Here is a 23,604-nt window from a genome sequence, read left to right as displayed (position 1 = left end):
TGGAAAAAAGCCAGTTTATGCTACTGGGGATTGTCTCTTAAAAATACAGTATGTCTCTTCTGTTACACAGTCATTGCATTCAGCTTTTCGTTTATATTTTACCTTCGTTTGATACTGAAACTACAGCTACATTTCCTGTTCTGCTGACTGGTGGACCTTCATTATTACTTTTAAACCTTACTGCCAACTTTCTGGGTAGAATACCAGTTGGTGGTAAAAAGTGATTTACAAATCAAATCAAATTAGAAAAGAATTACAAATATAAAACAGAATTACATATATTACATATGTGTGTTTGTGTATATATATATATATATATATATATATATATATATATATATATATATATATATATATATATATACACAAACACACATATGCACATATTGACATTATTAAAAATGAATAAATATAATTGTAATATAATTAAAATAAAATATTTAAACTATATAATATAGTAATTATTATAGGATCATTTACTGATAAAATAATAAAGTAAATAAATTATAATATAATATTTAAGAATACAAAATGTACATAACACATCCAAACAAAATCTGATAAAAAACTAGCTTGGTAAATGACACCGATGTTAATCACTGTAATTCAAACATTGTTTAGAAAAAAACAAAAAAAAAAACACTGTCCTTATAGTGCTTTAGTCACTGTCCTTGACTGACTGAGATAATTCACCAAATGCTAATAAATCCTGGAGAAAAGCACCAACCCACAGCCTTTATGAAATGACACGGTGAAGAATCAGATTTAAAAACAGAAGTGTGGTGCTCTAACAGACACTCTGCCCTCGAGAGAGGCTGTGGATCAGTAGTTTATGCTTATTAAACAGACACAGACCGTGTTCTAAAACCTACAGAAACGACTACATAAGAAGTCTTTTAACAAAGGTTGTTTAAAAAGGCAATTATCTTGCTTTACGAACTTCTTTTGGCTAAACTGCTGCATCATGTTTACCCTGGACGAAGAAGGTAACTCCATTTCCAATACAACAACTTTACTGAAAAATCTGTGTAAGGACACATACGTTTATTATATATATTTGTATGTGTACACATTTTTTAAATTTGAATGTTATGTTACATTTTTGTGTAATATTTAATATTTTCTAATATTTAATAATATCGTATAACATGATGGCACTAGGTTTTTAAAAAGACCTCAAAGGGTTTTGCAGATGCTGCAGATTTTATAACAGACTGAGGAGGATAAGTATTATGCATGTAATCTTTAAACTGTCAAATGCTGAACATAATTTACATGTCAGCTGAAAATTAGATTTTAAAGGAGGGGAAAAGAGAGATGTAACGAGATGGATTTAGAGTGATTGAGATGGAAAAAGGGATGAACTCGCATTTCTGGTGATGTTTCTCTGCTTCTGAGTGATGTAGGGCTTCATGAATAATCCAGCTCTGCTGTCTCTGTTATATGAAGATCTCTTCTGATCTCTCTCAAGGCCTTTCACATGACTCATGCACTACGTTTACCTCAACATGAAAAGCATTTAAAAAAATGTCATGAAAAGGAGAAAATAAATGTACCAATAAACACGGAAAACATTTGTGCTTAGAACAAAAATGTTCCTATAATTACTTTGATACAACGCAAAAAGGTACGGAAGAACTCGCCGAATATTAAACTTTACTGCCTCTGGATGCTCTTGGTGAATTTAAATTAATTCAAGAAGGGTATTCAAATGTATTGGGCAGTATTGATGTTAAAATGTTAAAAGTTAAGATGCCTCAGGCTAAGTTGGTTGACTGATAGGGGTTTTCAGTAGCTGCACAGAGCATATTTGGCCAATCAGAAACTCTGCTTGTCTATCATTTTGTGTATTTTGGACTAAGCACACAGATTTGAGACATCAGTGTTTTCGAAAAAGAGGTTCAAGAAATAGCTTAATCAATTTAATAACAATAAGATGTTAAATTGCTGATAATGAAAATCGCTGAAATTGAACACTTTAAACAGTTTACCGAGCACAACACAACAGACGCGTAGATATTGTTTTAGTTGAATATTCAAAGGATAATTTTTTGTTTTAAATTGTGAATACTTCTGTTAATCAATCATGTATGTATATATGTATAAAACACAAAAATATATAACATATATATATATATATATATATATATATATATATATATATATATATATATAACAGATAGATATAGAGACAGAGAGATTTCTAATTTTGATTAGTGCAGTATTACAACTCTAAATCTGCACAATATTTGCTGTAATCCTAAAAATTGGTAAGTGACTTCCATCTGTTTTTGTTTGATTGCAACAAATGCCAAAAAATTCTACATCATCTTAATCTCTACTCATATGATACTTGAGCTCTAACATTTTAAACATGCCTCAAACTTGAACAACAAATAAACTGAAGAGGTCAACATGCTCTTGAGCACTGAAATCATTCATCCACCGTCAGACATCAGTTCAGTATCTGAGCAAAGCAACACTGGGACCACAGAGCACCAAAGTCAATGGATGGGCAGGACAACATGTCCTTCTCATGTATGTTTTAGACGGCACGCCAAGCTCTCACATCTATGTTAATCTTTATCTTATAAAATATGTATTGTTCTATTCACTCACTTCTGCCTTTCCTTTATGGAGGAGTTTCTACTGTGATGTGAAGCGTACAGCAAATTAGCTCCAAACTAAATACAGCAAATTAAAGGCAGAGGTAGAGTGAGATTGAATCTTTTTGCTGCACAGCCAACCGCCCTGTTTCTCCTAACAAAACCCAGTCCTGCTTCAGCACACATATTACAAAGCAAAACGATGCCACATGAACACAAGCCGAGTGCAAACACAAAGAAAACAAACCTCCTATAGAGACAAGCACATAAATCATGTGCAAAACTGCGCTTACCATCCAATCCGAAGCAGGACGTAATTTTTTGGGCGTAGTTGCACAGTCCATCGTAAGGAGGCTGTTTCTGCTGGTGCACTGCACTCTTCTCCCCCATCTCTACTGACAGACATAAACACACTCACACCCTTCCAACCTCATACACTCACAGGACGGCCCGACAAGACCTTCTGAGGCTGCGTCCTCATCAATAATTCACATTCGCACACGGCCACGCACACTCACGAAAGTGCTGATGCTGTGTGTCCTCGCTGCATGCATTCTGGTGTCCGGACTGGGAGGAAGTGGAGGAGGAGACTCAGGTTACCGTGGCACCGGTTGCCAAGGATAGGCCAGTGATGGCGCAGTCTAACAGGTAGAGGTCTGCTGCCCTGGTGCAGAAGCAGGGCGGGGCAATTATGGGATGAGCAGCGCTACTGTTGGACACAAAGATGAAAGAACACACACACACACACACACACACACACACTTGCATTTGTGGTTTATGGGGACTCTCCATAGGCATAATGGTTTAAAACTGTACAAACTGTATTTTCCATTGCCCTACACCTAAACCTACCCCTTACAGAAAAATACTGGCAATTTTTGTATTTCATAAAACACCGTTTTGTATGTTTTTTTAAGCCTTTTGTTTTACAGGGACACAGGAAGTGTCCTCATAAACCATGTTTACGTTGTAGTACCCATGTCATTATACACATTTGTCCTCATAAACCATATATATACTACACACACACACACACGCACACACACACACACTACAGTCCAGTCTACTGTTAGAAAAATGCTTCTTCCTAGTTGTCCACTGTGTCTATGGAAGTCAGCTTCTGTCACAGTTGATAAAAAAAATTATAATTAAGTCATTACTATTAGCTGGTATGTCATTATATTAAGAAAGTTTCTCATTATTAACAATTACGGTTTATGTTATGATGTTTATCATCATTATTATTTATTATTGTTTATCCCATTATTATTTCCTACAGAACCATTTTATTTAAATGTTAAGAAACCCAGCTTTCATGGTTTGCAATAACGACCAACTAACAATGTTTTTTTTTTTTTTTATGTTATGTTTTTCTGATGTTGATATCTAGGGTGGAAGATGGCCAGTAAAATGCTTGTACACAGACTTCGTTTAGCCAGTAAGATTTTAAATGATTTTTTAACAAAGTTTTTTTAAAAGCATGCATTCAATTGATCATAAGTGACGGCAAAGACTTTTACATTATCACAAAGATTATATTTTCAAAAAAATGCTGTTCTTTTTAGCTCTCTATTCATCAAATAATCCTGAAGAATTTCCAAAAAATTATTCCACAAAAATATTAAGCAGCACAACTAATTTCAACATTGATAATAATCAATGTTTCTTGAGCAGCAGATCAGCACATGAGAATGATTTCTGAAGGATCATGTGACTGAATGATGCTGAAAATTCATCTTTGACATTACAGAAAATTGTTTTACTTTAAAATAAAATATAAAACAGTTACTGTAAATTGTAATATTTGTAATAACATTGCTGTTTTTTTATGATCAAATAAATACAGCATTGGTGAATATAAGATGCACTGATAAACCATTGCTTCAAGATCGCAAAAATATTTTATTAATTTAAAGATGAAAAAGTTGTTTTTTTATATTTAAATTAATAAAACATTTTCGTGATCTTATCTGAAGCAAGTGCTTTCCTATAAATCTGAAGTGATTATGTGCTTTCCTATAGAAAAGGGGTGCAAATAAAGTACAATAAGATGATTTAATCTTTCAGGATGTTGCTTGGACTTGCATTAGTGGTAAAGCTGCTTCACTCCTTCACACAGTTCATCCTCTGAACATGGCGTAGTTCAATAACATGGACTGATATATTGATTGACCTAAGAGCACCAGCATTAAAACAATAAAATGCTGAGCTGTGATACGAAACCACTTGGACATTCCACAAACCTCAGTTGCACTTAACATTGCACCATTAATATATTATGTGTATTTAACAGGTACAGTTTTTCCCGTTGTTATGTGAAACTAATTGAAATTGTAAAACATATTGAACGTGGAAATGAAAACAAGATTTTGAGGGATACACTTATAATCTTTAAAATTAAGGTTCCAACTTTCAAAGCCGTAGACGTTTTAGTCGACTGGAAGATTTTTAAAGCTGTTTTATGGAGCTTTTGTCTCCTGGAAGACAGAAAGATGTTTTTATAGTTAAACAACAGTACAATCCATTGAATTTACACACTGTAATTCAGTTCCACAGAGCCTCGTTTTCATTCCTGAGAGACGCTAAGGTTCTAGTTTGCCAGGTTTTCACAACAAAACTTACCCAATTGCTTCTCAAAACTAGCCCAATAGCGTTTCGAGGGTGGTCCCCGATAAAAATTGCGTTCTGGGCAGTGCTTTAAGTGGCCCAAAAGAGGTGTCTGTACTCTATTAAAAATATTTTTTTTTTTGATGACTCCCCTCATCCCCTGAGGTATACAACTATATTGAAGGGGTTTTATATACAGCAGTCAACAGGCGACCTTAATAATAAATAATTTTATTAGTTTGTGGATTTGCTTGAGCTAGAAAGAACTACTGAACATTAATAAAATGTGCAAAAGGATTTTTAATAACTCCCGAACTGACTCAAATGATTCGCGATCCCGCTACGAACTCCCGACCTGACTGATATGATTCGCGAACCCGCTCCGATTCCTCGAACTGACTCAAATGATCCGCGAAGCCGCTCCGAACTCCCGAACTGATTCAAATGATTTGCGATCCCGCTCCGAACTCCAAAACTGACTCAAATGATTCGCGATCCCCAGATTGATTCAAATGATTCGCGAACCCGCTACGAACTCCCGAACTGACTCAAATGATTCGCGAACCCGCTACGAACTCCCGAACTGACTCAAATGATTCGCGATCCCGCTTCGAACTCCCAAACTGGTTCAAATGATTCACGCTCCATACGCCGAACTTGGAAGAAGCTCTGAAAAGCGGCAGCGTAGGCAAAGGATTAAAACCTATATTAAAACAGATGTCCAAATGAACTTACCTGTACGCTAAAATCACATTCTGGGCGCATGGAGAGGTGGCAGTGCTCAAGAGCTATATTTGGAAGTGGCGGTACTGAGTAACGTTACTGGTGCTTACTGGCCCACTTAAAGGACTGGTTCTGGGGGATAAAATGCAAGTTTTTGAGCGGAGTTTCCCTGGTAAAATTATCATTTTAGGGGCTAAATATCACATTATTGGGGTCGCTTCAACCCGATGACATGAAAAACAACCCGCGGCAACCGTTTTTAAAACCGCGGACTAGCCAAGGTTATACTTTAAGCTTCTGCAATCGGGTTTTTTCAGGCATAAACACACCAGAAGAAACATGGTAATCACTAGTGATGTGTCGTTCTTGAACGATTCGTTCATTTTGAACGAATCTTTAATGTGACTCGGGAAGAACGAGTCGTCTCGGGGAGTGATTCGTTCAGTCGCGCATGCGCATTATTCTATGGGTTCTGTTCTAGTAGTAGTAATTCACCTGTCATTCAATGCAGTCTTGAGCCGGAAAGAGAATTGATTAGTTCATAGTTCGAGTCTATCGGGTTTTTGACTCGTTCCTCAATCACGTGACAGCCCAATACGTTAAACCCAATGCAATATGAGCCGGAAAGAGAATTGATTAGTTCATAGTTCGAGTCTATCGGGTTTTTGACTCGTTCCTCAATCACGTGACAGCCCAATACATTAAACCCAATGCAGCATGAGCCGGAAAGAGAATTGATTAGTTCATAGTTCGAGTCTATCGGGTTTTTGACTCGTTCCTCAATCACGTGACAGCCCAATACGTTAAACCCAATGCAATTTGAGCCGGAAAGAGAATTGATTAGTTCATCTCATGAGTCTTCGGGTCGAGTCGTTCCTTAATCACGTGACAGACCCATACGCTAAAACCATAGACACTGACAGTAAAAGAATGCAGATAATTGAATAGTTCATCTTTCGGTTCTTCGGGTTTTTCGTTCTTTTGTACTGTGTGACAACATTGGCTAGAGTAATTAGTTCATTTACAACTTTCCTTACAAAATGGGTGCGTAGTACTTATTTATTATTAGTATTATTTACTCTTACAGTAACGTGGTGCATTTCTGGTTTCAAATTGTTGTTTTTAATTTCTGTCATGGTGGTACTTTTCCATAACACTGAATGTGGAAATAAAGAGTTGGTTATGCTTAAAATGTTGATCTTTTTTTCTGTCTGTTTGTTTTTGTTTAGTTGTGCAGTTATTAAATCAGATTGTCTGTGTAAACCATACTTTTGTAACATATGACACTTTATAAACATTAAAAACACTGTACATACTTTTGAATAGTTGTTTATTGTTTATTACAGAAAAGCTTTTTAACAAAGAGGACAACTATTCCAAAATAAATTAAAATAATAAAAATGTAAATAATTAAAAATGAAATTAAAATGAAAAGATAATAAAGCCACAGGGTCTAATAACCTTAACAAATGAACTTTAAAAGTACAATATATAAAAAAAAGAAAAACTAAATATTGCACAACAAGCTATTCCCAAAATAATTTTAAACCATTTGAATAAAAAATAAATGAAAATTAAGAGATACTAAAGCAATGGAGCCTTATAACAATAACAAATTACCTTTTAAAATCACAACAACAAAAATATTGCACAACAAGCTAGTCTTTTTCTAAATAAATAAAAATAAATAAGCTTTAAAATAAATAACACACTGTGGCTATATTTTTAGGACTTGCTTTAAGGCATGTTTACATTATTAAAAAAACAACAAGCTCCCTGACCTTGGATGGGCTGAGTCTGTGAGTTCTTCTATCTGAGATAATCTGCCCAGTTTTAGAAAAAAAAAATTCAGATGGCACGGATGTGGCCACAATGCAAAGTCTTGTCTTTGTGACTTCAGAAAGGCTTGTGTAAACTGGTGAACATCTCCTCCACCAGGCCAGAGGGTCTGATGTGTGGGGTAAGAGTGGCTCTGCAAGGTTGGCCATCATAGCATCTGAGGTCTTAGAAGAGGTAGCAGAAGGCCTCAAACTTGCTACCCTTTCGTCAAAGTCTTCCCAAAACATGGCCCCTGCACTGGCAGTGAACCAGGATCTGAAACTCCTCACTCTGAGCTGGGTTAAAACTGTTAAAGCTGAAGTTATCATAACCTTAATGTCTTTAACATTTGTCTTTAACATTAATAATTCAAATTCAAAATGTTATTTGCTTTTAATGTATGTCATTATGTCCTTTTTTGAGCAATCTTCTTATACATATATTACACCAATATGTCAAGTCTGCCTAGGAAAAGCAATTATTATACCAGCAAACTCAAAATTGGAGTAAAAATGAACAAACTAGTCTATAAATACTTTTTATTGTAAGCTTGGATTATTATATTATTATATAGCCTAGTGTTTATTTACCGATAGACAGTCAAGAAGACAAATTAATCAAAATTTTATTTATAACAGGGTTTTATTTATTTATAAAATAATAACAAACCACAGATCCTCAACAAACAGTAACAAAAACACAGTGACAAATGTCAGAAATAGCGCATGGGGCTGTCACGTGATTAAGGAACGAGTCAAACTCGACCCGAAAGACTCATGAGATGAACTAATCAATTCTCTTTCCGGCTCAAGACCGCGTTAGTTTTGCGTATGGGGCTGTCACGTGATTAAGGAATGACTTAAACCTGAAGACTTCTTGTCAGATAAGAGGTGAGATGAGCTAATCACAGACTGAAGACCCAGGTAAAGAATGAGTATTTTTTTCTTTATCTCATAGCATTTTATTTTTGTATTGTTTGTCGTGTGATCATCTTTGCGTAAGTACTAGATGTGTTGGGGAGGTAGCACTTAATATTTTAATAACATTTTGCTAAAATGAACGAAATGAACGAAATCACTCGAAAAAAGATTCGTTCATTTTGCTGAACGAGACTCAAAAGTCCGAGTCGGTAAAATGATCCGAACTTCCCATCACTAGTAATCACAAAGTGGTGTGACAACTAACCCCGGTCTTGCTTTATTGTGGTGACTGGTGAGCTCTACTCTGGTGCCATCTGGTGTATGACTGAAGTTTTACGATACCATTTTTGAAAAAAAAAAAAAAAAAAAAAAAAAAAAAAAACGACATTCTGACACACTGTCATTAAATTATTATAAACCTTAATTCACTTAACGAGTTGAGTGCAAGTTATTGAGTAAACAATGTGTTATATTATGGATGAGAGATTCAGAGAAGATCGAAATCGATTTTAATACAGCATTCACGACGAGCCTGATAAAAAGCGCTCAAATTCTGCAGCATGAGCAGGTAATGCCAGTGACTGGAATTACTGGACAGACAGGTGCTGTCTGATGATGATGATGATGATGATATGATGATAATGCATAAACGCGTGTTCCACTCACCGCGCACAGACATGCCCGATAACGCCGCGTCCGGTCCGGATGGAAGTGATCCCGATCGGTTCCTTTCTGTTTTGTCAGAGAATAAAGTGCACGGATCTGATCAGCCAAGGTTTAGAATTTAGGGGCGCTAGTACTAATATACAGCGACCTGCCTAAATAATTTCTCTCAGCAATAGTTTTGATCAAACAGATATATGTGTAGCTCATTGGCTACCACTGATATCACCCGAGAAGTAAATACGCTAGAAAATGCAAAGACGCAAATTTAACATGGGACATACAGTTGAAGTGATTAAAACATGCGTGCACGGTTCAGACGAAAGAAAAGGTTGTCCCCTTTTTAACTTCGTTATGTTGGTTTCGTCTGCTTCTATTTCTTTTTACATTTTATTATTCACAATATTATTAAAAATAAAAAAAAAGAACCATATATATCACATACAGTAAAATTATATATATAAAAATACAAATTATTAAAATTTTATAATCATTTTGATTGTATATATTTGGTTTAAAGCTTGGAATAAAAGTGACTTATTTTGCAAATGAATATATATATATATGGACTGCATTTTTTTTTCACTTGTAAAATTACCTTTTTTTTATGTGATAAATCCCTCTTATTTTCCCCTCCTTTACATAGTTGAGATGCTATGAACAGTCATACCTCCACAATTAACCAGTTGTGACTGCTCCTCTCTGTAGTTCTCATTTATATATATATATATAAATTTTCACTGGCCACGGACACACTGTATAATTTTGGGAGTGAAAATTTGCAGAAATGAAGGTCCAAACTACGGCCCACGGGCCATCTGCATCAGCCTGTGAGTTTTTAAAATTAGAACATAAGATGGACCACCATGAAATGAAATTGAACCCATAACCTGAACTGACCGGTAGGGTTGCCCTCTTAAGACCGCTAAATACACCAACTCCACAAACTTCATCCACTGTGAGAGTTCAACGGGAGTTCAGAAAATGTTCGATTTCCACTGGGAGAGAGCCACATCCAATCTGCATCTTCTGAAGTGAAATATTAGCAATAAGCAACAATGCAAAAACATTAAATTTAGTCAGAATAAACTGCTCAATAAAACCAATCAATAACAAAATTGAAGAAAGCAAATGTTTTAATTAGGACGGAGTGAAATTAATTAAATGTAAGCCACCGGACACAGCAAACCTCTTTAAAGAGATTTACAGGCCCAGCAGAATCAAGCAACTGAGATCACATGACATTTCATCCCTAAAATGGTAACCGGTTAACTTTCTTTTTCTTCTAAAAAGTGTCACATTGTGACACCATGGCAGTGGTGTACAAATTCAACAGAAGATCCCTCCTGACAAACGAGTGAGCTACATCTGTACAAGTGACGGGAATAAATCAGTCAAGCAGAACAGTGATTGGGTCGAAGCAGATAAATTACATATTCAGAAGAAAAAAAAAAAAAAAACAGAAAAAGCAGAAAGCTCAGAAATATTTTAACAAATGGAAAACATTGATTTACAACTTAAAAAAAATAATAATAAAATGGACAGTAAAATAAAGCCAAATTTTTCTTAGATGTATAACTCAAAACCAGGATTGCAGAATATACGGGCTTAAACCAATTACTGCATTTAAAATAAGGCATCACAAATATCCCCATAAATAGGCAAAAGAAGACAAAACAAAACAAACAAAAAAAACAAAACAATGGAAGGTCAGATAGAGAAGGAATATGCTTTCCTCTGCTGCATATTAACAGATACGACCTCGCATGCATTTCACACCAGACATCACTACAGTTATAACTGTACATTCTTATATACACAGTTCTGAACTCTGTATAAAATGTGCATGATCAAGAATTAAAAAAGGAAAAGATGCTTTATTTTTCTTTCTCTCTGAAGCAGTCATGTTGCTCCTGTGATGATACATCCTTTGGTTTTAAAGAAAATTAAATTAAAAAGACAGACATGTAAAATGCATAAACAGACACTAGTGTGCAATTTCTCAAAATAAATGCAAATCTTTACTCGATGCCGCCTTAAATATACTCATATATTATGGATGGAAAGTAATGATTGCGACACATAAATCTAAACCCTGTAAAGATTGTTAAATCAAGCCGAGAAGCCAAGGCATTGTGAGAAGGCCCTGGAAGCCAGCCGTCCAAAAAGAAAATAAAAACCCAACCCTACTTCAAGCTGTGCCCCTTCTTTGCCAAATGTACATGGTGTGCATTTAGAGCAGCACGTCCTTTACAAAGAGCAGGAGCAGATGAAGAGAGCAGCCTGACGAATAACACTATTGCTGGTATAATACCACTCTGCCACATAATGCAAACATACAATGTTAAAGATCCCTTGTAAGGAAGCAGCTAAACTCTAAACCAGCTGATCGTTTCTGAGCTTTAAAAGGAATAGTTCACCTAAAAAAAAAAAAAAAACACCTTTTGTCATAATTTACTCACCATAAAGTTGTTCCAAATATATATATATATATATATATATATATATATATATATATATATATATATATATATATATATATATAAAACATTATTTTTGCTAACTTAAAAATATCAAATAAATGTATAATATTAAGTCTTCCTAATTGTACAACATCTCTGTTTGAGAAACAGACTGAAATTAAACTCATTCACTGAAAATCTTGACTTATGAAATTTTCCCTATTAGTTCACACAAATCTATAACAGTTGCTTTAGAGAACTTGGTATAAAGAGCACAAATTAAAAGAATCATTTTTAGGGTACTTTTTGTGTCCATCACTATTTCAGGTGCATCCATTGCATGTTGTTTCATAGAAACTATTGGGTTTCAACAACATCAGGACATATACAGTACATTATTATTGTTTTGTTAGGTGAACTATTCCTTTAAAATGATCTTTTAAATCTATAATAAATATGTGATGATACAGGATGAAGGACACAGCTATTGTCTAGCTGAGACCAAGGCACACACACAACATGTCAAGTTTAACACCTAAAATGATTTCGGAACACTGTCAGGAACATAAAGGATGAACAGCTCTCTGGGCATGCACCAGTGGAAACCGGTTTGAGTGCAAATGTGCCCAATCACAAATCAGTCCACTGTTCACTTAAAAGAAAAGTTGGCAAACGCTACCAGAAAAAAAATAAAAAAATAATAATAATAATAATGAGGATTCACTTAAAATTGTAGTCATTTTCTGGTTCTCCAATTATTCAAACGCAGATAGAATTTGAATCCTCAATTATTGTATTTTTAAATTATGAATTAACTTGTGTTTCATCAGCACTATTTTTCTCTGAGGAACAGATTACAGATGACAGCATCTCTGATACTGCAAATGACAGATAATCATTAATAATTAAATATTTAATTTAGCAGTCAGCGTTTTTCTTTTTACTTATTGTATGTTTTCATTACTTAAATTGAATTTAAGTCCATTTTGTTTTTGTACGTTTGAACCTAATTTTTTGGCATTAAGTTAGTAGGTTTTAGACTTTTTCCTTTACATGTCAATGCTACAAAATCCTCTCCAGATGGGCAGTTCCACAAGAATCACATTTCCCATTAATGAAATTCTCCTCTCCGGTGCATTTAGAACAGTACGCTCAGTCAGAGTTATGGAAACATCCCAGAGATAGCGCGAATGAAACATCCTTGAATGCGAGTCCTGTCGCAGGATGAGTGCAGTTGGGTTTGTCGTTCCTGTGCCATCCGCCCCCTTTCATCTGTTATTCATCTGTTTGTGTCCTGTACACAGTGGCGAGAGAGGATCAGGGGGAAGTGGAGGCGGATGCATGGAACTTCACAAAAGCGATAGCCGCGAGCTCTTTGCAGAACTCCTCCAGAACAATCACCCCCTCGAGCAACGTCACGTGATCAACGCTGTAGGACAAAGATGAACCTCTTTATCACAGATACTCAGCAAAGAAATAATCTATTTTGAGGCTGCACAATACATAAAATGTTCATATAGTGAATCATGATATAGTCACATTGCTTTAAGATTAATAAACATTGATACCGTTTTATGCATCTTTTGTGCAAATACACATACATGCATCTACCCCTTACCTCATCCCCTCTGGCTCAAGTCCCAGAAGTCTCTTCCTCACCAACAGGAGTTTAGGGGTGAAATCAGGAATGCGGTGAGTTCTCAACATCAGATCGCCAACCACCTGATCAAAGCATCCATATAAACAATGGGATTGACAGTCTAAGAGGTTTCTAAATAAAAAAAATATCATCTAAATTAATCCTGTTAGAGTCAGTTTCATTTAAACCATCCAACGACAATCTAAAATGGTCATTGGCGAGTAATTATATAATGCTGTATGTTTAACGTACAGTCTAACGGGCTATATATAGCAGTCCATTAAAAAGAGCAGGTTTGCTCTTTGAAAACTGCAGAGCTAGGATCATTTTTGCGTGGCACTTATTGTGTTGACAGTAGTGATTCAGTGTGGACGACAGTAGACGTACCCTGACGATGACGGAGAAGAGAGATCTGCAGCCCGGCGCCAGGTTAATGTACGGATCCAGCAGGTACTCGTGAAGATGAGCATGAGGCAGCAGAGACAGCTTAGACAACACAGACGTCACCTGCAGGTTAACATCATACGGCTGGAGGGAGACAGAGAGAGAGAGACATCAGCAGGTCATCCAACACTGACCTTAGGATTGCTTAAAAATAAAACATATAAACTATGTAAATGAAAGTGAATGAGCCCTTAAATGTAAAATCATTTACATAATTTTGCACTATATTCCATATCTTTTGAAACTCCATATATAGATAGATAGATAGATAGATAGATAGATAGATAGATAGATAGATAGATAGATAGATTTTGGATATAGCGCATTAGTGCAGTTGCACTCACAACTTTTGTGATTCCTTTTTATCATGTTGTCACACATATCAGTAAACATCTTAGGTTCACACACCTGATCGAGGATTCGCCCCATTCTGTCAAACAACACTTTGAGGAAGTGTCCTTCGAAAAAAGGACTGTCCAGATTACACTTCTCAAAGGGTTTTGGACTGCTACGCCAGTCCCACCTCTGACAAACTCCACAATAGTCCCGAAACTGTCAACATACAACCAAATACAAATTTAAACTATAAATTCATAATGATTTATGTAATATAATAATTAATTTATAATCATGCCACTGGTTGCCAAACGTATAGATTCAGTCCATTGATGGTGACAATGTTAGTATGTTGCAATGCATGCTCATTTGTATAGAACCACAAAACCTTTTTTAATTTATCATAATACATCTTATAATACTTGTAGCACACTTTTATTATTTTATTATTTTATGTATGTCTGTAAACCCTCAACTTAATTCCATGAATAATCAAAGTAATATATAATAAATAATCAAAGATTTAAGTAAAATAAAAATATTATATACAAAATACTGTATTCGTAACACCAGAGTGCTGATTTTATAATTTCTTAAATCTTATCATTATCTCATATACATTTGTGAACCTGGACCACAAAACCAGTAGCACAGGTATATTTGTAGCAATAGCCAAAAATCACTAGGATATTAAGTAAATATATTGTTCCATGAAGATATTTTGTGAATTTCCTACCATAAATATATCAAAAATAAATTTTTGATTAGTAATATGCATTGCTAAAAACTTCATGTGGACAACTTTAAAGGCGGTTTTCTGAATATTTAGAATGTTTTATTTCTTGCAGTGTCTAATAGCTGTATCTTGGCCATATATTGTCAGATCCTTACAAACCATACAACAATAGAAAGCTTATCTTTTCATCTGTCAGATGTATAAATGATCATAAAAAATACCTTTATGATTGGTTTTGTGGTCCAGGGTCACATTAGTAAAATCATGTAATTATCATGTGGTATGAGAGCTAATTTTCGTAAAGCATTGGTAAACTGAAGCTATGGAATATATCAAACATTCACTATTTTTTTCTTTTTCTTGGATTTATTTCTCACCTGTCTGTGTGCATCTCTTAAGTAGGTGTCATAGCCTGTGCCCTCAACCTGATAGGATGATTTTGCCTCATCAGGCACCAAACACAGGAAACTACAAGAAAAGTACACTACATTTTCATCTGGGAAGTTTTTATCTCATCACAAAATGATAAATCTGGCACATCACAGCTGGTCAGACGTGTCATGGAAGGGTGTCCTGCAGTACCTGTTAACTATTTTGTGGACCTCCGTCTTCCCATCAGGCTTAGTGTGTTCTGTGCTTGGTGGTGGAGAGCAGCTTAACCAATCGGGGCTGGAGAGTCTGTTATCAGGGGAAAGATCGGAGAACAGCGGGTCTTCTTCAAGATCTCTGAGGAAACAAAACAAAGAGATATAATTAAATGACTGCATTCATATTACATCTCACATATGGAGTGTTTTTGATCTCTGAAGATACACAGGAGATTATCTAAGAACAAAAATTAAGTATAGAATAACAGAATAAAGAATAAAGCACCACTACAGCGTATTGCTACCATAATATAGTTTTCATAAGATAGTCCCATTTATATTATACTATGGATTCATGTCAAGCACATTTTTGATAAATTATACTCAAGCTATTCAGAAGAATTGTTACTAATAAATGCAACTACTTCTTGAACCGTTTTTTTTTAAATGCTGTTATCAGCAATCTTCTCCAATCAAGACAAAAGCGGAATCAGAATGAATGTACTATTGCTTGCTCGTTCATTTCTCAGTGCATGATATGCTGTTGTATTGTTCATTCATTTAAAAGTAAAGTGTGTCAAGCAGGTTTTCCCAAACCCAGTGATCACCAAACCGATAATTCAGTCTTAAATTCAGTGCATTGGTCGTGATAATGTTGGTATGTTACAATGCATTCTCAAACAAACAGAGCATTGTTACAGTGTCACAGAGACTTATTGTTGAAGTTTTTAGGGGAAGTCACTCTGCAAATGGCTTAAAATTATAAATTATATTAAGATTTAAAATTATTAATCTGAATTAAAAGTCTACAGATAAAACACAATGACACACCTCAACTCTAATTACTCAAGATGTCTAAATCCCTTCATCAACAGTATCATTATACAACATCCAACAACCAAAACACATTTCAAAAGCATCACTTTGGTTGTCTTGCAATTGAACATTATTCATTCAGAAATTGCAGGGCAATGAGTTCATCTTCATCTTGCAAGTTCTAGAACCACGCAGACGCATCGATCAGAACGATCTGGAAGTTCAGCAGCAGCTCTTACACGGCGTCATGCAGTTGGCCGTTCTCCATGTGCTCGCGCTCCTCTCGTTCCTCGGGCTGCTTGTTCTCCATGTAGTTGCGTTCTTCCAAGCAGCGCAGCACCAGGTTCTGCAGAATGTGCTGACATGGTTTCTGCAGCAGATGCTCAAAGAGCCGTAGGGTCATGATGCTTATCTACAACCAGAAATACATGAATATAAAAACACTAAAAACAGCGGCAGAAGATCTATAAGGAGGTGTCCATCCAATGATAATATGTGACTTATTTTACAGAGACTTATCTATAGATTCACATAAATATTTCTATTTTCTATAGAATTTAGTTTAATATAGTCTAAAGAGGATGAAATGCATCGATTAATGCAGTTATGGCAGCCAGGGTTACCTCATCTGACAAGTGGTCACAATGTTCTATGAGTCTGTGTCTCAGGGGATGCTGGGTAATGCCTGCAGGTGTCTCTGGTCCAGTTTCCTCCCCCAACAGGAAGTAAACGGTCTCCTGGAGCAGGGCTTCTGAAGTCACCTGTCTGATGATCCTGTTTAACAGGGCTGTTGAAGTCAGAATGCCAACCTCTGACCTGGAGTGAGTCAAAAATGAGAAAGTACGCAAACATGTATGTGAGAAAGGAAACAATCTGCAAAGAATGTGAGACTAGTAAACAACCCTGAGATAGCCTCCATAACTTACGTTTGCATTAGCTGAGGCTCCATTACGGCAACAAAGAACCGCTCTCTCACGGCCCGAGCCAGAACTGTAGCAGCCGTCTAACGTCACAGAGGAGCAAAACACAAACATGTTACAAAAACTAAAAAAATATCCACTTATATGTTCTTGCAGCTTATAGACAGACAGTTTAAGCATGACTTGGTCTTTGATTGAATTGTCTTTACCTTCTGTGCCTCTTTGATGAGCTGATCACAATAGTCCAGCCACGACAGGAAAGAAATAAGTGCACGTTTGCCTGTGAAAGCTGCACCATCTTCTTTCAGATTATACACATCCAACCTACAGATACACACAGACTCTCAATAAACATTCAAAACAGTTCCATGTATCTTAGGCTACATGGTAAATATTCATAATATGTTTGTGATGACTTTGCTGGCAATAAAAATAAATCATCATCATAATGATCACAATGATCTAAATGCATTAAGCAATAGTACACCTATTTTAATTGTTTAGTCTGTGATTTCAATTAAATGTAGAAAACAGAAAACATGCATAAAACGTTATTTTGTATGCATTTAACTTCTTTCATTAAACATTTTAAATCGAACTGGTAAGAAAGTCTGTTTGGTCAAAATATATAATAAACTGTAAAGATAGATCATAATAATAATACTTATTAATATCATATTATTTATATGAATACATAGAAATACAGGTTAAAAATATATGTAAAAAATAAAATTAGAAAGAGAAAAGAAAAGGTGAATTTATTTGAAGTATTAGCAATACACCATAAGTATTGGATTAGAAAATGATGTACCCCCAGTTTACAGACTCCACAGTTTCGATGTCAAGAGGGTCCATGGACTGGGGAAGGGCCCGGTAGAATTGTGCCAGCCGGTCCGTGAGAAGTTGACTGAGTTCGGTGTTCTCTGTGAGGCATTTGGCTGCAGCTGGCTCAGGCAAACTGACTATCAGCATCAGACCCTCGCATGCCTTCACCACAATACGCCCATCCTGAGAAAGAGACCAGATCAGTTAATACTCACAATCAAATTGATCAGGCTGGCCTGTTTTGTGTCAGAGACCAAGAGCTGCACTTACTGGACTCTTAGTGAGGTTAAGAAGTGAGCTGACTAGGTTGTAGTTGTCGTTGTTTGGCAGTGTAGTGCGGACGGAGGATGGACTAGCTTCCCCTGAGCTGGTGGCTTGACAGGCTGCTGCTTCTTTGAGTGCAGATGTAACCGGACTGGGATTTTGCTTTTGGTTCTGTCCTGTATCAGGAGAAGATGGATCCTTTTTCACCATATCAGCTCCACCGTCTTTAGCAGCCTCCAACTTTTTATTCTTATTCTGGAGAAACACATGAAGACATGCCAATGGGAGATATATAGCCACTGTGCCTATACGCTGCCTACACAAACAAATGCCATCTCAATCACTCACTTCAAGGAAGAAGTTGACGAGGTAAGGGTCCTGCTTCAGTTTGGCACAGACAGTACACAGAAACTGGATCTCTTCATTCTCTGTAGGAGCAGCCAGAACCTCACCACACAGGCGGACCAGTTTCTGAGGAAACAATCAAATTTGAGCCATTTTCTTACATTTAAAGCGCAAAAGAGTTTAAAACTGTAATTCTGATCACCTGTACAGGTCTGTGCACATTGATGTGAGGCAGAAGTGGTTGGCGGATTCGACCCAACAGCTTGGTGTAGAAACTCAGAACCTGCTGTTTCATTCCAGGAGGGCACTAAGGTATTAAGAAAACCATTTAGTTTACAATCATTTAGTTTACACCATTACACCATTCAAAAGTTTGGGGTTGTTCGATTTTAAATGTCCTTGAAAGAAGTCTCTTTCGTTCATCAAAGCTGCATTTAGTCAAACAAAAATCCAATAAAGCAGTTATATTGCAAAAAAAATTTAGTACTATTTTTTATTTTTTTTATTTTATTGATTACATTTTTTTGATTTGCTGCTAAAGAAACATTTCTTTTTAACATCAAAGTTCAAAATTTTTCATCAAAATTTTTTTTGTGTAAAGCATTACACAATATTTTTTAGGATTCGTTGATCAATAGAAAGTTAAAAAGAACAGCAGACATCTTTTGTAACATTATAAATGTCTTTACTGTCACCAATTTAATGTGTATCCTTGCTGAATAAAAATAGTAACTTCTTAAAAAATGCTATGCTATAACGGTAGTGTATATCAAATCATAAGATCAATTCATTTATTGCACACAATTAATACAGTAAAGTAGGCAAATTAAACAGTCAGTAGGCAATGTTTGCAGATATCGCAAAAGCAAAAAAAAAAAGTTTTTTTGCATAAGCGAATGGGTTAACAGTGTCTTAGAATTTTTTTTATCTCAAATGTGAGCAAAACTGAATACTGCTATAATACAAATTAAAATAATGATATGTTATTTAAATGGTAAAGTATTTCTACATTATTGTAGTATTCCATGTATCAGATGTGCTAAAAAAAAACTAGTCACATTTAAATCTAGACTCAAAACTCATCTGTTTAGCTGTGCATTTATTGAATGAGCACTGTGCGATGTCCGAACTGATTGCACTGTAATTTACATATTCACTGTATTTTATGTCAAATCATTTCATATTTTTGAATGTTTTAAATTCATTTTAAATAAGTTTTTTTATATATATTGCTTGTTTTATTTTATTTTTTAATAATTCTTCTTCATGATTTTTACTTGTATGTAAAGCACTTTGAATTACCATTGTGTACGAAATGTGCTATATAAATAAACTTGCCTTGCCTTACCTTGAAAGAAATACATTTAAACACAGCTCATCAAATCAGCATTCAGAATTAGAAGAACTATCCATTTTAAAACAATCTGAACCAAAATACTCTGAAAAATACAGGTGTTATTTAGCTAATCAACAGTCAACTCAACCCATACCTTAGAACTGCATTGATTCTCAGTTAAATTACAAAAATAAATGAAAAGTTACAGTATCACAGTTGTACATAACGAATTAGTCACTTTCTCAGCAATAACATGCAGTGTGAAGGTTCATTAAATCGGATTGGGACGCTTTGCATTCTGTTTTACACAGCCAGCGGTTATTTTACTAACGAGACAAAGCAACTGACAGTCTCTCTTACTAAACATGACTCACAGTAAATGAGTAGGTCTCTACTGGCCACACGATTTAAAATTTAAAATAGTCTCTTTGCTCTGTTCCAAAACCTAGTCAGCTGCCCGCATAGACTTAAATAAAGAAATAAATTTTAAGGCTGCAATTTTAAGTATTGCATGAATGTAAGTGTTCCAAAATTTTGCTAATGGAAAAAACTATACTGAAACAAACTTGAGTGTGCGAGAGCTCCAAATTGATCATTTATGATGTTTAATTTCAGTTGATGCATAAGAAGGTTTTTGATCAGAGCCTTCTAAAAAAAAAAAGCAATCAGGTGACATTCCTAATATTTACAAGCCTGCAACTGATAAAAACCAGCACTAATTCGAAGTAAAACCCTCACATCTGCTTTGCCCAGGGTGTAGAGCGTCTCCAGGATCTTGTGATGGAGAAGATACTCCATACAGGGTCCCGTCTCTCCTGACTCTCTCTCTCTCTCCTCCTGGGTCAGAATATCCAGCATCTGCTCCAGGTGTGAGGGAATGTTGGTGTCTGTCACTGGGGCTTTGTCATCTACAAAAATATGAACAGAGGATGATGACATATGGTTCTTTGATGTTAAAAAAAGGCCAATAAGCAAGACTGACTATCACTGTATCTCTTACCTGAGGTTTCTATGTAATAATGTGTGATGGCCTTCCAATGATAGACAAAGTCTTCTTGCAATGGCAGTGACGGCGCAAGCTGAATAACAAAACAAAACACATTAACGTTTATGCATTTGACAAGACGCTTTTATCCAGAGCATACTTTTTTTTTTTAGCATGTGTGTTCCCTGGGAATTGAACACACAACCTTTCGCGCTGCTAACACAAAGCTTTAACACTGAGCCACAGGAACAAAACACACATAAAAAATAAAATAAATGCCTACTACATGATATATGTATTTTTAAAGCAACATAGCACATGTGTGTGAAACACTGTGTTACAATAGTGTATACTAAAATTCCCCCTGAAAGATTTGGAGATTTACATTTGAAGGAAAAAAATTTGAAGGTGACTGTATTAAACAAACAAATAAAGTTTCCTCTGCAAATGTTGCTTTTTCAAAATAAAAACTTTAAAACTTTTTGTTAGTTACATTTAATTTTGTTTTTGCGGAATTATTAGCTGTTTTAACTAATATTGCCTTAATTTCACAAAATGATGTCACAAAATTGATTATGAAGAGGAATCACTAACATTTCAAACAACAAAAACGTCACAATATTTTTCAGAGTATCTATTAACGAATAAACCTAACAAACTTCTTTTTGAGAAACGTGTTTCATAAAAAGAGTCCTTGAGCGATCTATCTTTCAAATAAATGCAAACTGTGTTGACATGTTACCATCTAATGTTATGACATAGGACACTGTGCATGTGAATTAACAAAATACACAGTTTTTTTATTTTGTCGGGGATTTTGAACATACATAAATGTGTATACGTACATTTATATGTTATCATGTAAAGTCACATGAAAAGATATTCGTACATTTGTACGCGTGTCATAGTAACAGCTGTTTTGTTTACATCCTGCAAATGAGCAGCTAGCATGCTAACTAGCTAACGCTGATTATATAATTTGAAATGTACATTAAACTAATCAATACATTTTAGAAAACGTTATAAATATCACTTTAAATTTAATAAACCCTCAAAACGTTCGCGTATATGAAGACCTTTAACCAAAACCAGCCGAGAATTGCGCAAGATTTAGCACAGCTGCTAAAATACAAAGCAAACAAAGGCTTAATATGTCCCCACCAATCATAAAAAAACATAATAAACGACAATCGAGCGGAAATACACCCTTAAACACACGTGGGGATACCGTTAAAAGAGCTTCAGATGTTTTGTCTTTGATCTGTTATTACATAAGCTGTTAGCTCATGTGTTTGGCTAACAGGCCTTCAGCACATCAACACTAACCGATTATCAATATCTCATTTTCCTAGTCAAACAGTCATTCAAATACGATCAGATGTAGTTTTAGAAGCTCTTACCGCCTCAACAGCGTGCTGCAGGATGGAGGTGAATTTGGAGAACATGTTGTTTTTGGACAGGAGGAGTTTTGCTCTGGAGATCTCCTCTCTCTTGCCTCTGCTCCTTCTGCGGTGATCCAGATTGAACACTTAACACTAAAACACACTTGAATACATGTATACAGATAGCGTGCTAGTGTGTATTTACATTTGAACGCAGGTTGAGAAAAACACGAACTTCTACACTGCAATAATAATATTATGGGTTTGTGTTTTTAAGGCCACGGTGGCACTTTCTTTGCGCTCGAACAAACACTGAGATCACTGATCATTTTTGCCAGCGCACATCAGACCCCGGCACACTTAAAAATATTAATAACAATAATAAATAAATAAAATACATAAATCGATTTTCAATTACATGTTATATTGATATTTCATTTTATTGTAGATTTTAAAAGCGTTGAGAATTGTAAAAAGATAAAAAAAAAAAGAAAAAAAAAGAAAAAAGGACAGCAGCATGGAAACCGGGGCATGCACAGTTCTCTGAAAATGTCACATTTTTGTGTACATTATTGTTTTCATTGTTAACAATAATAATACTAATAATAATAAAAAACTAACAAACCAAAAAAAATCAAGAGGACTCTTATAATAAAATCAGGGACTTGTTCGCTGTTTGTAACGTCAACTTTGTAAATCACAGTTGCCGATATATATATATATATATATATATATATATATATATATATATATATATATATATATATATATATATATATATATATATATACGGTATATCTAAAATATGTTTTTTTTAGTATTAGCTTATTTGAATTTTTAACTTTGCTTTAATCTGAATAATTTTGGCATTCAGAATTATTATTATTATTTTTTTATAATTTACTAAATACTTTTTCAGGCCACAATACAAAAAACTTTAAGCTAATATTGAAGCTATTATTTTTATTATTCTGGTGAGATGGAGGACTCTTATGCTGAAGGTGTGTGTGTGACCATAGACATATAAATACCTAGATGCCTCATTGGCCGCTTTGATCCGTTGCCGCGATACCTCAACGCGTCCGCCATGTTAGTGAAGGCAAGGCTGCCTTAAAACAAATGAAAGTAAACGTGGGAGCTGAATAAAACACCATAACGTTCTCACTTACCAACCAATTTCAGAGGTTAAA

At 35.2% G+C, this 23,604-nt stretch overlaps 2 protein-coding genes across 7 annotated transcripts in view; both read right to left on the bottom strand.

Annotated features, from left to right (window-relative positions):
- The window catches only part of LOC113069533 (actin-binding LIM protein 1-like), a 45,860-nt gene extending 36,261 nt beyond the window's left edge, over positions 1–9,599 (bottom strand). For 2 of the 6 annotated variants that reach the window (XM_026242671.1, XM_026242678.1), the window contains exons 1-2: positions 9,341–9,597; positions 2,900–3,315 (exon numbers count right to left, since the gene is read on the bottom strand). In XM_026242671.1, the coding sequence (XP_026098456.1) occupies positions 2,900–2,996 (97 nt within the window). In that variant the 5' untranslated portion in view covers positions 2,997–3,315; positions 9,341–9,597. Of the gene's footprint in view, positions 1–2,899; positions 3,316–9,340 lie in introns of all 6 variants that reach the window. The other 4 variants (XM_026242668.1, XM_026242667.1, XM_026242677.1 and 1 more) reach the window with 4 other exon arrangements.
- Positions 9,600–12,365: 2,766 nt separating this feature from the next.
- LOC113069532 (protein FAM160B1-like) lies at positions 12,366–22,745 on the bottom strand. Its single transcript, XM_026242661.1, has 17 exons — positions 22,433–22,745; positions 21,048–21,126; positions 20,786–20,955; positions 18,914–19,018; positions 18,715–18,837; positions 18,373–18,621; positions 18,089–18,285; positions 17,487–17,601; positions 17,284–17,360; positions 16,981–17,173; positions 16,597–16,769; positions 15,537–15,680; positions 15,332–15,422; positions 14,291–14,434; positions 13,826–13,966; positions 13,418–13,521; positions 12,366–13,228 (listed from the first exon to the last, which is right to left on the bottom strand). The coding sequence occupies exons 1-17, from the start codon at positions 22,475–22,477 to the stop codon at positions 13,117–13,119; spliced, it is 2,262 nt and encodes a 753-aa protein (XP_026098446.1). The 5' UTR covers positions 22,478–22,745; the 3' UTR covers positions 12,366–13,116.
- Positions 22,746–23,604: the final 859 nt, after the last annotated feature.

The sequence above is a fragment of the Carassius auratus genome, unplaced genomic scaffold (genome assembly GCF_003368295.1).
Source record: "Carassius auratus strain Wakin unplaced genomic scaffold, ASM336829v1 scaf_tig00001751, whole genome shotgun sequence".
Taxonomy (NCBI): domain Eukaryota; kingdom Metazoa; phylum Chordata; class Actinopteri; order Cypriniformes; family Cyprinidae; genus Carassius; species Carassius auratus.
The sequence above is the reverse complement of the archived record's forward strand: the minus strand, read 5'-3'. Positions and strand labels throughout refer to the sequence as shown.

What these genes read in the sequence shown, in the direction of transcription:
- LOC113069532 (XM_026242661.1), bottom strand. Translation starts at nt 22,477, where the DNA reads ATGTTCTCCAAATTCACCTCCATCCTGCAGCACGCTGTTGAGGCG. An exon ending in TTATTACATAGAAACCTCAG is followed by an intron (nt 20,956 to 21,047) that starts GTAAGAGATACA and finishes ATATTTTTGTAG; the next exon opens with ATGACAAAGCCCCAGTGACA. An exon ending in CTTGAGCCAGAGGGGATGAG is followed by an intron (nt 13,229 to 13,417) that starts GTAAGGGGTAGA and finishes TTTGTCCTACAG; the next exon opens with CGTTGATCACGTGACGTTGC.